Source organism: Theobroma umbraticum, unplaced genomic scaffold, assembly GCF_002168275.2.
Source record: "Theobroma umbraticum cultivar Fairchild unplaced genomic scaffold, ASM216827v3 scaffold_81.0, whole genome shotgun sequence".
Lineage (NCBI taxonomy): Eukaryota > Viridiplantae > Streptophyta > Magnoliopsida > Malvales > Malvaceae > Theobroma > Theobroma umbraticum.
Window position 1 is genome coordinate 3,374,352 of NW_018397268.1, and position 17,121 is coordinate 3,391,472.

Below are 17,121 nucleotides of genomic sequence, written 5' to 3' on the forward strand. Positions count from 1 at the left end.
TGAAGTTGATTTTTATTAATTTGCTCCTAAAATCTAATATCTTGACAGAATGTGTAACATTCATGTTTATAAATATGTCAAAATCCCCATAACAGGCATTATTGGGAAAATTTTTCATCACATAACAAGTCTAGCAAGAGATAAGAATATGAGGTATATTTACATAATAAATGCAAGCAAAAATTCTCAACATTGATTGCAACTCACTCTAAGCATTTACATCCATAGCTTCTGCTTTACAATCTATATATATATATATTCACTTCCAGAATGGATACCAAAATTATAACTCATCCTCTGCTCTGCTCTTGTTCATCCAACCAACACAACCTTCCCTACAACAAGTCTTCTTTGAATATACAATTAAATATTGACAAGGCATCATCTTATTCTGCAGACCTACTACTACTAGATTGGTGTTTATCTACAACTTTTTTGTTTTTGACTCACCCTCCATGTCAGCTGTACAATTTGCATCTATTTCCAGTCTTGTCGTGGCAGCACAGAAAAAGTAGAGTGCCATATATGCTTTTATACATGGATTATTCAGGAGGCCAACGACGAAAGCAATCCTATGCGCCTTTCTGCAATCAATATTTTCAGGTTTATATAAGTTGGCATCAGTCACTAATAAGGCTAGGCTGGTAATTATAAAACAAAAGGTAAGGGAAACTTACCTCCAGTTGCAATAAGCTTCTCAACACGTGAAACGATATGTTTGCCGTAAGTGTACCTCTTCAGGGCATTTAAATGTACCTTGATTCGAGAAAGAATCAACTCAAGATTCTGATCATCACAAGTTTCAAGAACCTTTTGCACAACGTAGTTTCCAAATTGATCCTTCATCATTGCCTGCAGTTTTCAATTCCACAAATTTCAGTATTTGGCAAATGCAAATTAAGAACTGAAACAGAAGTTCCGAGAAAACTAACAATCACAGAGTTTTAGTGATGGTTCAAATGAAGAACATATTGGCTATTGATCTGCAATAGTATCAGAATATATGAGGCCTAGGCTAGGGACACCTGATATTTTTAGCACATATTCATGCAAGTACATGGTTATAATACCCAAGAATTTGCATTAGTAATACAGCAAGACAAAATATAAAGGAAAAACTTAGGTGTAGGGAATGAAAAAAAAAAAGTGTAAAAATGCACTCTGGTGGGTCTCAGGAGAAACTGAGTATTCTGCACACCATCTTTTCTAGGATGATAATCATATTTCAACATTTTCTACACCATTTTCATGTTTCTTGCTAAGATAGTTATTGCATTGATTTGATTAAAAAACAAAGACAGAAGATCTTCACCATTAAAATATAATCTCTCATTATGGCTACACCAAAAAAAGAAAAACTATTTGATGTGAAAAAATAAAAAATACTTGGAGAAAATGCGTACACAAATACATACATATATCACTATTTGCATGTGGAAAAGGAAATTACTATTGTGACAGACCTGCAATGGCTCGTTTTCATCAGTAGAACCAAGCATCTCGTTCACCAAAATTTGACGTTCCTCAGGCTCACCAAAAGTCAAGCACTTCTCAACAACATTAGAAGCGAATTTCTGCTGACTCATCTTCACGATTTGTCCTGCAAGCTTGCTGATAATAGCAGATCGCTCATGTGGTTTACCATGTTCAAGAACATGCTACCACACATAAATAGACATGTCAAGGACACATAATTAATACAATAACATGGATGATCAAAATAGGACATATATTGGCAAAATGCAGCTAGAGCAACAAGCAACTGGTAAAAGAAAATTAGAAGAAATAACTTCTGCCACAATAAAAAGTGATTTTAGCATGAAACCAAGCATACATCAGCTTTTCCGAAACCTCGTTCCTGGCACAGTTTCAAGACAATCCAAAGTGAAGATAAGACACTTTAACAAACCAACATAAAAGAAAAGAATTAATGACAAACTAAATATAATCCAGCAAGAATTTAACAAATTGTTCACAAAAGAACTACTAGGACTTGGGTACTAAGGTTCTGTGCAGTAAAATATATGTCAGACGCATGAATTCCAATACATAGTCATACACTAGAGTGTATTGCTAACGGAGAGTATCTTGTATAAATCTAATGATAGCCAAGCAGAAACAAATATGCCTCCCATGTGATTCAATATCATCCTCCAGGCAAAACAAATTCACGTACACAAGCATTTAATACTTTTTGCATAGGCAGAAATGTGAATATAGAGAACTTCTGAATGATACTTTTGGGGATGGGGAAAGGGAAAGAAGGAGTAGGTGATATCTGATCTGGAAACCAAGACGAAGAAGTTTGATGTCTAAAAATATTCAAAGAAAGAAAAGTCTACTAATTACAAACTGATTCTCAGAGCATATTAGGATTAGCAATATATATGCAAAAACAGATAAAGCAATTAACTTGAGAGAACATTGTAGAAAACAGGGTAAGCTCCATTTTTCTGATAGCAGATAAATTAGATCACATTTCCCAAATGAAAAGTAGAAATAGACTGAATTCAAAAGGGAAGCTTAGATACCTGAATAACATAGTTCCCATATTGATCTTGTGCCAGAGTGCATACAGATAGCATGATCTCATCCATAATAATTTGTTGGGTTTTTACATCATCGCAATGTTCCAGAACCCTCTATCAGCATTAATAGTGAGTGAAAATTAATATAAGTAAATGTCATATCCCCAGCAATGAAAGGGAATGATCAGTAAATTTCAAACCTGAATGACACGACAACCATAAGGGTGGGTAGAAAGAGCGACAACTTGGCCATGGAAAGCAGATATGATAAACTGAATTCGATTCTGAGGGACACACTCTATACACTTCTGAATAACATGATTACCATTCTGATCACGAACACATTTCATGATTGAACCATCAAGCTCTGCCACCATTCCAGTCTGCTGATCCACACCAACAACTTCCAAAGCCTGTGGTCATCAGATTTCTTGCAATAAGAGGCTAATATAACCCCCTCAAACCCAAAAGATATACTAGCAATTCACTTTAACTTTGACCATCCTCATAATATAACCCCCTCAAACCCAAAAGATATACAAGCAATTCACTTTAACTTTGCGGACCATCCTGATAAGACATGACTCCATCTCATATCATTATCAGATCATTTGTCAACATTAAGTCCTTAGATTGCCATAAATAAGTAAAATGTTTTGGTAAAGGCACTTGCATGAAATGCACTTCCTACATATACTACCACCCCTCTACATGACAATTCTTCAGCAAATAGCTAATTCATCACTTCTGGTAACAGTTGAGGATTCTTGTGCATACTCAAGTGCTCCAAACAACAAAACAGCCATAACTATTATAAATTGGATGATTAAAATATTTTCATGCAGCATGTAAAAGTGCTACTAAGCCAGGCAATCTAATAGAAAGTGACTCCAGTATAGGATGGAGGCTATTGATACTCAAAAATGATCAATATAGCATGGAAATTTTATATATATATATATAAGAAAGATAGGGAAACACAGTTCATGCACCTTCTGAATCACTCTGCAACCATACATTTGAAGGCTGAGAGGCAACACATGACCAGTAAGTTCACTGGCTAACTCTGCTCTTTGACTTTCTGTACCATGCTCAAAAAACTGCAAATCCAGCTCAACAATTAGGCTAGCAATTATAACTATATAAACAGGATGATTGACTAATTGAAATAAGTGATGATGTATATACTTTCTGTATGACATAATTTCCAAAGACATCAGTCATCAAAGCGCGAGCATGGGGAATAATCTCAGGAAATATTTTGGTCTTCTCTTCCTCTGTGGCAGTTTCTAATTTCTGCTGAATAAAGCGACTACCATACTGATCCGTACTGCATCATACAATAGCGATTAGATTCAGTACATTACACACATGAGTGCTGGGCACATAACATAAAAGATAGCACCATGACACTACCTGAATTCAACAACATGATCAATGATATCTAAGAGTTCAAAACACCTAGTCTTGTTGTTCTTAAATTCATCTAATAAAGATGATATGTATCTTCCATCCACATTATTACCAATATCTGAGGGCCATGCTCCTGTTGAGGTTCTCATCATTGAATTAAAACGTGCAGTTCTATCATTCTGTATACTTCCAGAACCAATAGAGGGGAGAACAGAATTTGCCATTGAATTTCCAGCATACGGCATGCCAAGACCATACGAGGGATTCCTATAATAGCCATGATTCAGACCACCAGCTTTACCTAAAAGTGGCAGTTCATGCTGCTGCTTCTGTTGAGCTAATATTGCCTCAAGGTATGCTTTTTGAAGGCCATCCAAATCCCCGTGCAGAGTACCAACATAGTTCCCAGAAAGCAGAGAATCAGGGCTAGCTGCAGCTCGTGCCCCATATTGAGAAGTTCTTTGCAAGTACTGGATATAATGAGGATCCATAATTGGAGAAAGAAGGTCAGCCACTTGATTTCCAGCTCTATTTAAACTTTGCCTATCCCCAGTACCGGTCAAAGGGGAACCTACAAAAATAAACAGAATGACAACAGCAACAAAAGTTACAGAGAAAAATGTATAAACTGATCAATGCCAACAAAAAAGATATACAAGCTTCCAGAAGATACAATACCTGCATTTAAATGGTTCTTAATCGCTGAATTCAACGTCTGGTTAATAGAATAAGCACCGGGTAGTTGGCCAATGAAATCTGTGTTCGCAAGATTCACATTGGGATGGCCAACATCAGATACTTCCAAACTTCCAAGTCCTGAACGATGCACTTTTGCGTAAAGATCGGCTGAAGAGGAAGTTCTTTTGGGGATGCTGACTTGTCCATTGGAACTAATATTAGAAGCATTAATATTAGGTGCAATTCCCTTTTTCCTTGCCAAGTCAATATAGTTGGTAGGAGATGCAAGCTTTTCAGCACTGGACTTGTCAATGAATTGCTGCTGCAAACTCTGATTATGACCATTGGGCATATTGAATGAAAAATCCAGCTGATTATCCAGATCAGCCTGAAGCTGAGACCGCATATAACTATTCTCATCTGCATGTCTAGTTTTCGATAAGGTCAACCCAGATAATGTAGCTCCAATTTCAGCAAGTTCAGTCACAGCAGAAGAATGCCCATTTTGGACATTAGATCCAATGATGTTCCTTTTTTCTGCAGGGCCAACCTTGCTCCCAACAGGAGGAAGTCCGGAACCAGAAGACCTCCCAACTAAATATGGTTCAGGAGTTGTACTCCTCGATAATGATGAACCTACAGCAGATGCAAAAGAGTGAGAAGTAGTTTTACCATGGCTCTGAACTCCTACCACACCTGGATGAGTTACCCCAGCAGGCAAGCTCTCTATGGACTCTGCTGCATTATGAAAACCTGGTGGACCGGGATCAGCAATGCTAGCTGCATCCAACATATCACTAAAAGCATTGCGACTTGATGGCCGTGACAGATGGCCTGATAAGGTGGCAGGTCGATCAAGTCCATCCTGCACAAGATAATCATGTCAGCTGTACGACAGAACAAGTTAAATTAAACAAATGGTATTTCACTTAATCAATGATCCACATTCATTCGAATTAGATCACATTGTTTAGTGTTAAGCAATGTTAAGATGTTTCAAGCATAACAATAAAAGTAATGCGGATACTAAAAGTGTTACAAATAAGATAAACATGCATCATTACAAAACAAACACGAGAACTTCAAGGCAGGAAATAACTGTAATTGATTATCCAAAACTTCAAAATAATTGAATGCGTTCCAATATAAATGCTGCAGAAGAATTATTTTGAAGGGAAGAAGAAAATAATCTAAAAAGCTGAACCTTGATACCCTTTTTCTCTTTGCACCAATTATTTGGATCATCATACCAAGGTCACAAGTACATCATTAAATTGTTGTATTATACAATTTTCATGAAAATCCTTATAGCCATAGTCATATAATTCCCTCTAATTGCATTTTGTGAAAATCCCTATAGCATGAAAGACAAGAAAAGAAAATGGAGAAGAGCATCCCACAGATTCACCATGCAAAAGAAATACATAGTAAAGTACCCAGAAATTCCCAGGAATCTTGGAAGTTAGATCTAGAAAGTGAGCTGAGTAAATAGCGTTAGTGAATAAGAAGATATGTCCAACAAAAACAAAAAGGATTAAAGGATAGGAAAGAAAAAGCAAATTGGTAGATGCTGGATGGAAACTGTAAACAAGTTGAGAAACAAGTAGGAGAGTCTTCAACCTAATATAACCAACAATATGAGATATTTAAAGAACTCGGCCCAATGATTCAAAGGCACATCTACAATCAAAATAAAAATCTTCTTTTCACACCACCCCACCAAAAAAATAAATGCAAGAAAAAAAATATATTAACCAAAGCAAAAGAGGGAAAAGAAATTGGAAATCACCTCTATGGAAAATTTATACTGGCATGAATCATAAAAAAAACAGGACAGAACAACCCATATCAGTACAGAGACATTAAAACCAATAATGTTGCAATGAGGTTAAAAGAAAAAAAAAATACAACCTACAAACTCATCAATTGAACGGGAGGCTACATCACCTGAAGAATGTCAGCAAAACTCTTCCTCCTTGCACCAAGCCCAGTACCAGACAGCCCAACCAAACCATCTGAACCTCTATCAAGCCACTCAGCTGACATTTTTCTAGATGTATTCCTTGCATTGGTATTCCTCAGTTCCATCAAATCATTTTGTTCTTGTTGTACAGAAAGACCTGGCTGCATTGAAAATAAGGACGAACTATCACCGCCATCAACCAACTTCTTCTTTCTCCAGTCCCCAATGTTCCCAAGGGAAGACCCACTAGCCTGAAACCTTTGTGCAACACGCCAATCCTCTTTTGATAACAACGGTGGAGGCAGCCTTGGATTTATGTTTTCATGTGAGTAATAATATGAAAGATATGCAGGGTGTGAGCGTATCTCATCTTCAGACAGCATTCCATTATTGCTACTACTACTACTACCACCAACACCAGTTATGCCATTAATGTCTCCAAAATCAGGATTAGCAAAAAGACTACCAACAGCACTCAAGGATCCCTCAACTGTGGGTGGAGCACTGCCACTCCTATATATATTAAGATCCCTTTCACGAACCACAAATTGTTGATTACGATGTGCTTGCAAAATCAATTCTAGCTCAGTGAAACTATCTTCCAAATTCCCACCATGTCTTTCTAAACCATTATCTATAGTTGGTAGCATATCTATGTTACTGCCTGTAACCATCCCCAAAAGCCTACATCCACAAAATAACAAATAAATAAAATATAAGCTAAATTCCAGGATAATCAAAACCCATCATGCAAAGTCTTAAGTTTTATTTAATTCTTCTTCATTTACTAAAGCATTTAATAATGGATTTTGTGTTTAAAGATACCGAACGTCACAAAATAAAAGTGGTTTCATACTGACAAATCAGTGCCTTTTTTTTTCTACTCTTTTCAGTATTTTCTCAGCAAGCAAACAGACAATCAATGAAAATTAAAATTCAATTTAGAAAAGAAACAACTTATTACAGAAAAAGTCCCATCATCAGGAAAAAATAAACATATTAAAAAAAATCCCATTTTTAGCAAAGAAACAGAGCATAATTGACCATTAAAATTCAATATAACAATAATTTTTTTCTAAAAAAGTCCCAGCTTCAGCATAATTGAACATTAAAATTATAAAACAAAAAATTGAAATTAAAGAAAAAAACCCCAGAGTATGTCTTCAGCAACTAACCACATTACTGAACATTTAATTCAACAAAAAAAACACCCAAAATTTCAAAAAAATCCCCATGGTATTTTCTCATCAACCACATAGCTTTATAAAACATTGAATTTCAATAGAAAATGTAAAAATTTAAAAAAAAAAAAAAAGACACCTTCAGGCAAATCCCCGCATCAATAAACAACGAAGCACCAAAATCAAACACCCTGAAACTCAAACCAAAAAAAAAAACTCAGCAACAATATTAATTTCTATTATTGAATTACGCTTAAAACGACGTCAATTAAAATAAACTTACAGTGCTTGAAGATCAATGCTCTTTCCCTTTTTTTCTTTTATTGAATTCTTTAAACCAAAAAAAAATTGGGGATCGAAAATAATAATTATTTTCAAAAGTTGGGAAAAAAAATTAACAAAGAGGGAGGCGAGGTATGGAAGTTGGAGATCGCGTAATGTCTTCTCTCGGATTCTTTCGAAACGGCCGTTTTTTTTTTTTTCTATTTCAATTTATTAGGAAAACTTTAAATAAGTACAAAATAAAAGGGGAAAGAAAACAAGAGAGAGGAAGTGGGGCCGAGAATGAGGTCATATGAGACGTTGGATTAAGAATGGACGGTGATGGACGGTGATTACGTGCATGGACGTTAATTGCTAAGTAAGTAGTTGATTTTTATTTTGTTATTATTATTATTTCAATGACGTTAGGGTAAAGGGTTGAAAGGAGAATTAGGGTATATACTACATACTCTATAATATAATATAATATATATATAACGCATACAGAGAAAATAGACGATGGTCTATCACTACATCAAATTAGTCATGATCTTTCATTCAAGTCATATAAGTGTTTATTTTTTTATTGCATTTAAGTAAATTTTAAATTTTTATATTAAGTGTTTATTTGACTTAATTCTTTTTAATTTATTTAATTTTTAAAAATAAAAATTAGTATTTAAAAACAAAATTTTAAAAAAAGTTTTTTTTTTAAAAAAAACACATCCACTTTTCAAGAAATAATTTCCCCCTCCTCTCCCTTCTTTTGCAAATCCTTTTTCTAACACTTTTCTACCTATTTTTACAAAGATTATTAAAAAAAAGGGAAAAAACTAGTAACAAATAGTAAAATCTAATTTTTTTTTTGTTTTTACAAAGATTAGGAGAAAAAAATTAAAAATTTAAAGTTTTTTCAATTACCATTTAAAGATTTTTTCTCCTTTTTGCTAAGAATTTTAATATCAAATACATCGTTTCCTCTTTTTTCTACTTTCTTAGAGAATTGAAACATTATTACTTATTAAATCAATAAAAATTTAAAACTATTACTATTATATAAAGTTTGGAAGTTGTTCTTTTATTATATGAATTTATTTGATTTTAGATAAAATACCCACACTAACAAGTTTTAATAGAAATTATACAAATTTACACTTCACTCCAAATATCTAAACGATGTTAATATTAAATATGAAATGTCTAAAATATTCAATTTTTCATTATGTTCTTTCTCTCAAGCCAATCGACGATGTCTTTTATATCGAACTACCACCCTACGCTCCCTTAGATCCCTATGACATTTGTCATTCTATATCCACGTGACATTAATGTGGAGGATGCAAAATGCCAACAGCATGTCATATCATTATCAATTATGATATGACAGTATGTCACATTAGCACCATGTGACATAAAATAAAAAGTGGTATTTTGATTAACAGCCATTTAACTGTTAATTATAAAAGCTTATTTAACTCAAAATAAAAGTATAAAGATTTGATTAAATTTAATAAAATAAACTCTTATAATTAATAGTTAACTAATTATCATTAGTCAAAATAATATTTCTCATTCTATGTTTATGTGGCATTGACATGTTGTTAACATAAATGGTGAAAAATACTGCATGGTACTACATCAGTATATCATGTCATTATCCATTATGATATGTTAGATAAACCTTACTGGGCATCCTCATCCTTGAGACTATTTATTATTTCATCAACTTATGAAAGATCAAGAGGTTCGATTATATTGAATATTGCTAATGGTAATGATATATAGAGCTTAATATGGAGTTGGAAGGATTTTAAAAAGATCCGTACCTTTCTTTATATATATATATATATACACACACATAGCAATTTGCTAAAAAATAGAGAAAGAGAGTAAAAAGGACCTTATGCCCATTATTTAACTTGGAGGAAGAATCGATTATTCATGCTACAAGGGATTGTCTTTTGGCTTAAGCATTATGGATACGATTGTTGCCACAAAATCAGTAAGGTAGATTCCATTCGCTCTCTTTGTTTGATCAGCTTTTTGCCAATTTAAAGCATAATAAAAATTAGTGAATGGTTTTCCTTGGAGCAAAACATTTGGTGTTGCAAGTTGGCTTCTATGGAAATGGAGAAATCTATTCATATTTGAAAATAAGAATATTACTATGGCGAGCCGATTGTGTTTCATTCAGGTTTGAACTTAAGATGTGCATGCTACGAGGACCATCTGTTTGTTATCGTAAATATTGATGGGGCATTCATCAATGTCTTCAAATGGCAATAGCAGGAAAAGCTATAAGATATGCACAAGGTGAATGGAAAAGAGGCTTCTCACTTAAAGTTAGGAAAACGCACAGCTAAAAGGGCAAAGCTTTGGGATGTTCATGAAAGGTTCAAGTTAGCATGGGACTTGGGATATAGGAGAATTGATCTCCCAATTGATAACAAGATGGTGGTTCAGGCTATAAAGGCATTATCTCCCCTTCCTTGTTCAAACCCAGACTTGATTCAGTCAATTTAACAGCTCATTCACAGACTGTTAGAGGTAATCACATGTCATGTCTTTAGTGAAGGCAACAGAGTAGCAAACTACATGGCCAATAAAGGGTTTTTTTTTTTTTTGTAAGGTGCCAATAACAGTTTCTTGTTGGATAATAAATTAGAACCTTATGATAATCTTCTTCTGGAATTTCAAGATTTATTATTCTATGATGTTGATAGCTTTATCAAGTTTAAAATTATTATAGTTTTGAAATGATAAAAGTGATCAAAATTACTTCAATGATCTTTGAACTTCTTTGAGTAATCCTTGAACTTGTTTGAATGATTTTTGAAATTGTTTGAAAATGTTTTTGAACTTAATTTATTAATGTTAAAAACTCTCATACATCTGCTTTTGAAGTGTATAAGTATTTCCATATGAAAAATAATCAACACTGCTTAAATGATCTTTGAATTTATTTGAATAATTTTTAAAGTTATTTGAATGAGTTTTTGAATTTGTTTGAATAATTTTTAAATTTTTTTAAATAAGTTTTGAAGTGTCTAAGTGTTTTCATGTGAAAGGTTTCAAAATTACTTAAATAAGTTTTGAAAATTGCTTTAATGATTTTTGAACTTCTTTGAATGGCTTTTAAACTTGTTTAGATTAGTTTTAAACATCCATTGCATTTGATTTTGAAATGTTTAAATATTTGGCATTAAATTGGATTCAAAAAGAAAAATTTTCTATTGTTTAAGCTACAAGTATCGATACTTTAGTCAAAAGTGTCAATTCATTTAAAATAAAATGGTTTTGCCCAAAATGTACGAATACATTTCTAAATGTATGAATATATTTCTAAATGTATGGATACATTTTAAAATGTATCGATATATGTGGTTTAGAACTAGTTGTTACAAATGAAAATCTATCGAAAAACCACTATTTTCTTCACCAAACCTTCTTCAACGGTTCCAAAACTTCTCCAATTATAAAAAAGACTTCTCCAACACATTTGCAAGATTAGAAGAGGGAAGAAAAACATTATTTTATCAAAAATCAAATTATATCAAGAAAAAGAAGAAAAAAAAAGAGAAACCAAGCTAAAGCAAGTAATTCACATTCTTCCACCGAGCTATTAAGCTTTCTTGTGCTATAATTCTTTTATGTCTTCATTCTTTTTTTCTGTAATCATTTTTATACTCATCATACTCTTCCTACATTGTATTTACTTGGCAAAACCCACTTTCAAAAGGTATTTTTGCTATTCAAAATTGTAAGAGAGAAAAGAGTTGTGTCTTAGTCTTTAAAAGGCATTGTGAATGTTATGCTTGATCCATAAAAAATAGTATATTGAGAGATTGTGCTTGATTCTTGAAAGTCATTGTAAAGGTTATGCTTGAATTTTAAAAAGGACTTTTCAAAGTAAATTTGAAATTCTTTAGTGAGTTAAGGAAGAGAACGTAGGTAAAAAAGTTAAATTTCTATAAACATATTGTATATTCTTTCTTTATTTTTTACTTTTTGAATTTATGCATTTACATTAAAAAATTTATCAAATTTTTTCTTAACTTGTTTATTTTTTAACTTATTCTTCAACTTATTATTGACACACTTTGATAGAAAATCAATTTATGAAAATTATTTTTAGCTTGACTTGATTGGAAGTTTGTGAAAATTTTACACTAGTGCATTTTGCTTTAAAGACTTTGAAAATTTATTTTCAATTTGTTTGGTCATTACTTTGCTTAAATTACTTTTGATATGTTTTAAATTGAAAACAAATTTGAGAAACTTGTTTTCAAATTTGTCTTCATAAAAAGTTTAAATTTGTTGAAAAGAATTTTTAAAAATTCAATTCACCCCCTTTTAGATATTTTTTTCATTGTTAATGCTAGAGAAGTTACAGTAGAACTACACAGAGGTTTGGTAACATTGCCTTCTCATATGACAGCAGAACAAAGAGCATTGCCATGGCATTATATTTCAAGACATACAGAGATAAATCACAATTGAAGTTTCTGAGTCAAAATTCTCTTTATTATTGCTTCTTGACAGCAACTTTCTCTGTTGCAAGTATAACAGTTACATAGTTAAGGAAACAACATGCTGGTTTTCTTTTTCTTTAGCAATGATTTTTTGACCAATCTAATTTGTCAGGAAAATTTTACAAATTTAATTTCCTTTTAAAGGAGAAATATTTAGATAAAAAATGAAAAGTTGCCTGCTGTGCTATTACTCATGTGGTACACTCGTTTTCAATCATTTCGCGTACTTCATTAACAACCAAATATGCTTTGTGGCCACCAATCACCTCAGCCTGTTTCTTGCTATCCCTCCATAACTGTAATGCAAACACCATTATTAAGTTCAAAAAAGAAAGTACCTAGGACTGCAAACAAACCAAAACATCAAAATTCCGCTTAAGGTCAGCTGGCTGAGCAGCTGATTGGGATCATTCACAAATTAATTCAACCAACCTTGAGAAACCTGCTTCTTAAAATTTTCTTTGGAAATCAAGCAACTCAAGTTGGACCCAATATTGCAGTAAGTTGACAATGTCCAGCTTGATTAGCCATACACAACTCAACTTGGCTTAATTACAACCCTCAGAAATAATGTTTCTCAAAGAAATGAAACTAACCTGTATAGTTGGCATTTTCTGCAGAGTTGTAGTCAACGGCATTGAAACATGTAAAAAAGGTATAATTAAGTCAATTATAATTGCATCACTATATTACTAATTAAAATCACGCATGGAAATACTAAAGATCCTACAAACTCATAGCGGGAAAGTGTAAAAGCAAAATGAGGAAATGTCAAAGAGCATTCAAGGATATGAATAAGATCATTGTATTTGCAACATCATTTCTAAAATGTTAGTATTTTTCCCTGTCTCTTTGAGAGCTGGTATAAAAACAGTTGTAGGATGTACAGCTTTAGAATCTAAGCTTTCATGACATTGAAATTGATACTAATCCAGTGGAGACTATAAAGGAACTAACAGAGCTCACAGGCAGCAAGCCATTGCCAGGATCTAACCAAGCCATCTGTTATCGTGTAATGATAAAAATAAATAATTCGATAATAAGTCTCTAACAGACAAAGATGTCCCAATTATTCTTGAGAAGAACTAGAGAAAGTTGCAGAATCTTCAGTTTAAGGTGAAGGAATCTCAATTACTACTCATTTCTTAGCTAATTGATTCACAATACATTTCTGCATGCCTTAAAGTTAACAATTCATATCCCAACTAAAGTGTCCCGACTCTTCTAAGAAGCAGATAGAGAAACCAGTTTGGGAGGATCAGAAAGACGTAGAGAGGAATGATGGGAACTTATAGAAAGAGGGAAAAACCATACTGACTCCCGTAAAAACTTTGTCACAGCTTCAGACTACTCCTGTTTAGAAATTAGATCTTGTCCCAGCCTGACAGAAGAATTTGAAGACAGAGAATGCCATTATACATGGAAGTAGTTCAGTTCAGTCACAATGTTATTTCAATCACGTTCTATACAGAAGAACTAAAGCAGAATGATTTAGAACACTACAAAGTGGTAAATCTGGCAGCATATGAAAATTGAAACTACAACTTGCCAATGTCCACTCAGTATATATAGGGTTAGTTAGGTTGTTGTACCCAAAAGACTGAACCACAAGTTTGGCAAACATGTTTTCAAAATTACAGGCGATTGCTATTCTATATTCTTACATTATGCAAAAGATTGAATGATTAGCTGCCATTCAAGTACAAAACACATAGTCGTATTGACTATTTGACAGTTCAACATAAAATTATTAAGCTGACAAATTGCTGAAGCAATTGTACTTTGTAGAGTTATGGAACACTTACCGTAACTCCAGCACGAGCAACAACGTTGTATGGAATTGTGTTTACATCTACACAGTAAAACCTTAATCTACACAAAATATTCAAAAGAAAAATTACTAATCTTAATCACCAAGCCAGCTGGCTCAATATCATACACCAACAATTTCACAAAACAAATAAAACTAAATAGATATAAACTTTTTTGATACACATACAAACATGATGGCAACAATCTCACATAAATTTTAGCCATTGGATTATCTAAGAATGCAGGACCAACAAATAAATGGAAAGTCAAATGAGAAGCATTTCTGTATCCTGAGGATTAAAAACTGCAAATTGAACACTCAAATCGAAGGCATCAGCATGCAACAAATTTGTATAAAGATGCAAAAGTCTAAAACAGCCAAGTTAGATGCTTGGAGATTCCCACTCTGCTCCTCATACTTTAATGGGAAAAAAGGTTTCCAGATTCATCAGCCAGCCGCAGAGATAACATAATGAAAGTACTAATTGCAAGCTTTTGAGTCTCTCTAACGAGAAGGAGCATTGGTTCATAGTTAAATATCATTTGCATAAGATGAAGGAAAACAATGGAATGATGTGCTTAAATAAATCAAAAGCACCAAGTTCAAAACCTTTATTTTACAAAGGAAGAATTGATATGAGACTTGAAAAGATGTTGCTCAGCTGCATCCACTATCAAGTCAAGATTTTAGCATAAGTGGCAAGGAGGATTAGTGACAAGAGCCGAGATTATGGATGCCATGAAATGTCCATTTTGTCCAAACTAGCTGCTAACTAATGTTGAATTTTTTTGTTTGCTATTATCAAGGAAGGATCCAAAAGCGTCTTTTTTCACTAAATGAGCAAAGAGAGGACTTGGTGTGAATGAATTGGCATAAAAGATTCATGTGGTTCCCCTAATTACTTTCACATTAAGGTCAAACCTGGGAGATTTCATTCTCTGATGAATGTTGCTTATGCATTTCACAATGAGATGCGTGAAGTTGATCTCTAGGCAGATACGGACTTATGCAAAAAACTCTAACATGTATACTCTGTTTTGATAGGTGAATAACTTGATGACAACAAAAAGGTTGATAAACCAAAAATATATGGAGTAAAGAAGCTGAAAATATACCGGAATGATCTGAGAAATAACAAGGAAATTACACTAAGTTCATTGCGACACACAGGTTTCATTGGATCAGAGATGTAAAAAGAAAACTGGCTAACCTTGGATAGTATTCAGCTGCCAACTTTTCCAGTTTTGGTTTCAAATATATACATTTTCTGCACCAGCTTGCCATCCTAAAAGTTCGAAAAACTTTCTTTTACAATCAAACTCACTATAAGCATTATTTAAGGAAGTAAAAGAAAAAACATTATGATCTTCATTTAATCCCATATCCACTAGAAAACAAAAATATTACAATAAAACAAGTTGATCTCCATTCCGTAAACACAATAAGCTTTTTGTACATAAATTCAACACCCCCCCTCCCCCCACTCACACACACACATATAAGAAAAGACCTATTGGTAGGTTTTAAGATAACAATTTTGCTTTGAACACTAATACCTACATCTAAGCTTCACCATAATCATAAACAAGAACTAAAGATTGAATATATCAACAAATTCCCCATGCAATTTGAATTAATTACAACCAACTAAAAAAGCCTGCTTGTTTCCGGTCTCATATAAATTAGGTCATATAAATGGGTCTCCAAATGCAGAATATCTCCAACTTATAATCTAGTTCCCTTTCCGTCACTTTCTCAGGAACCAAACCACAAAAAAGTAATTAATCTCATAAAATGGAAAAAGATGTCTCAAAAGTGACACCTCACGTTTAGAACTAGAGACTCCAACACGAAGTCTCAAGTTTCAATCTTGGGAATGGCAGGCGACGTTTATGAGACAAGGAATGGCTACCTCAGTTGTGTAACCCAATGCTCAATGCGTCTCCATAAATACAAAATATCAAATGGGAATGAGAAATGGTTTCAAGTAATGAGATTCTCTAAGTGTTGACCTTTTCCTACCAAGTTAACTCAATTTCTCAGAGACCAAAAATCAATAAGAGTCCCAAATTCAACAAACAACAAAAAGTAAACAAAAACATATCAAATCAAAACAAACAAAGAAATCATAATATAACCTACCCAGAAACACACATACCAAAGTATAATCAAAGACTCCTCAAGTTGTTGAGCCTCAGCAATGACTCTATCAAACTGACTCTCACTGCAAATTTGCTGCAACTCAACATCCAATGGCGCATCATCCAACTCTTCCAAATACCCTTCTTTTTTCCAAGCATTAAAGATTCCAAATTTTCCTCCGAGCCCATTAATTCTCTCATTAAAACTCAACGTTTTTCTCTTCAAAGAAAACCCATCAAAGCTTGAACATGGATTTTTCAAAAAGGGTGTTGCGAAACAAGGCAAAGGGTCTCCTGGAAACTTGGAATTTAGCAGAGTTTTCAGGGATGGAGAGAAGCTTAACGTGAAGGATTCAGAAGTCATTGCAAGGAATGTTTTTTTTTTTTTTTTGCTTTTTTTTTTTTGTTTATAAACTGAAAGAAAGAGAGTATAATATATTTGGTAAAGATGTAAAAGGTACAACGGTAAACCTTAAAACACTGAATCAGGAGAAAAGGAACAGGGAATGGGCCGCTTGATGGGATTGGGAGCCACCAACTGTTCAGGATTTTCAAGGAAGATATTTTAGACAGGTCGTCAGAGTTCGTGGGTGTCCTATGTTAGATTGAGC

The 17,121-nt window shown here is 33.4% G+C and overlaps 2 protein-coding genes across 7 annotated transcripts; both read right to left on the bottom strand.

Annotated features, from left to right (window-relative positions):
* Positions 1 to 138: 138 nt before the first annotated feature.
* Positions 139 to 8,240, bottom strand: PUM4 (pumilio 4). Of its 3 annotated transcripts, XM_021439685.2 has the most exons (13): positions 8,047 to 8,240; positions 7,903 to 7,954; positions 6,567 to 7,266; positions 6,409 to 6,426; positions 4,620 to 5,484; positions 3,945 to 4,512; positions 3,717 to 3,858; positions 3,521 to 3,628; positions 2,729 to 2,941; positions 2,532 to 2,642; positions 1,464 to 1,658; positions 678 to 852; positions 139 to 584 (listed from the first exon to the last, which is right to left on the bottom strand). In XM_021439685.2, the coding sequence occupies exons 3-13, from the start codon at positions 7,254 to 7,256 to the stop codon at positions 547 to 549; spliced, it is 3,123 nt and encodes a 1,040-aa protein (XP_021295360.1). In that variant the 5' UTR covers positions 7,257 to 7,266; positions 7,903 to 7,954; positions 8,047 to 8,240; the 3' UTR covers positions 139 to 546. The 3 variants fall into 3 exon arrangements, with proteins under 3 accessions (XP_021295360.1, XP_021295361.1, XP_021295362.1); XM_021439686.2 differs by lacking the exon at positions 7,903 to 7,954; XM_021439687.2 differs by lacking the exon at positions 6,409 to 6,426.
* Positions 8,241 to 12,461: 4,221 nt separating this feature from the next.
* WCRKC2 (WCRKC thioredoxin 2) lies at positions 12,462 to 17,080 on the bottom strand. Of its 4 annotated transcripts, none has more exons than XR_002446044.1 (6): positions 16,528 to 17,080; positions 15,580 to 15,654; positions 14,362 to 14,428; positions 13,875 to 13,937; positions 13,153 to 13,170; positions 12,736 to 12,852 (listed from the first exon to the last, which is right to left on the bottom strand). XR_002446044.1 is itself a non-coding variant. In XM_021440513.2 (5 exons), the coding sequence occupies exons 1-5, from the start codon at positions 16,872 to 16,874 to the stop codon at positions 12,748 to 12,750; spliced, it is 612 nt and encodes a 203-aa protein (XP_021296188.1). In that variant the 5' UTR covers positions 16,875 to 17,075; the 3' UTR covers positions 12,462 to 12,747. The 4 variants fall into 4 exon arrangements, 2 of the variants coding, with proteins under 2 accessions (XP_021296188.1, XP_021296189.1); XR_002446043.2 differs by having other exon boundaries at positions 12,742 to 12,852; positions 13,871 to 13,937; XM_021440513.2 differs by lacking the exon at positions 13,875 to 13,937 and having other exon boundaries at positions 12,462 to 12,852; positions 16,528 to 17,075.
* Between the last annotated feature and the right edge of the window lie 41 nt (positions 17,081 to 17,121).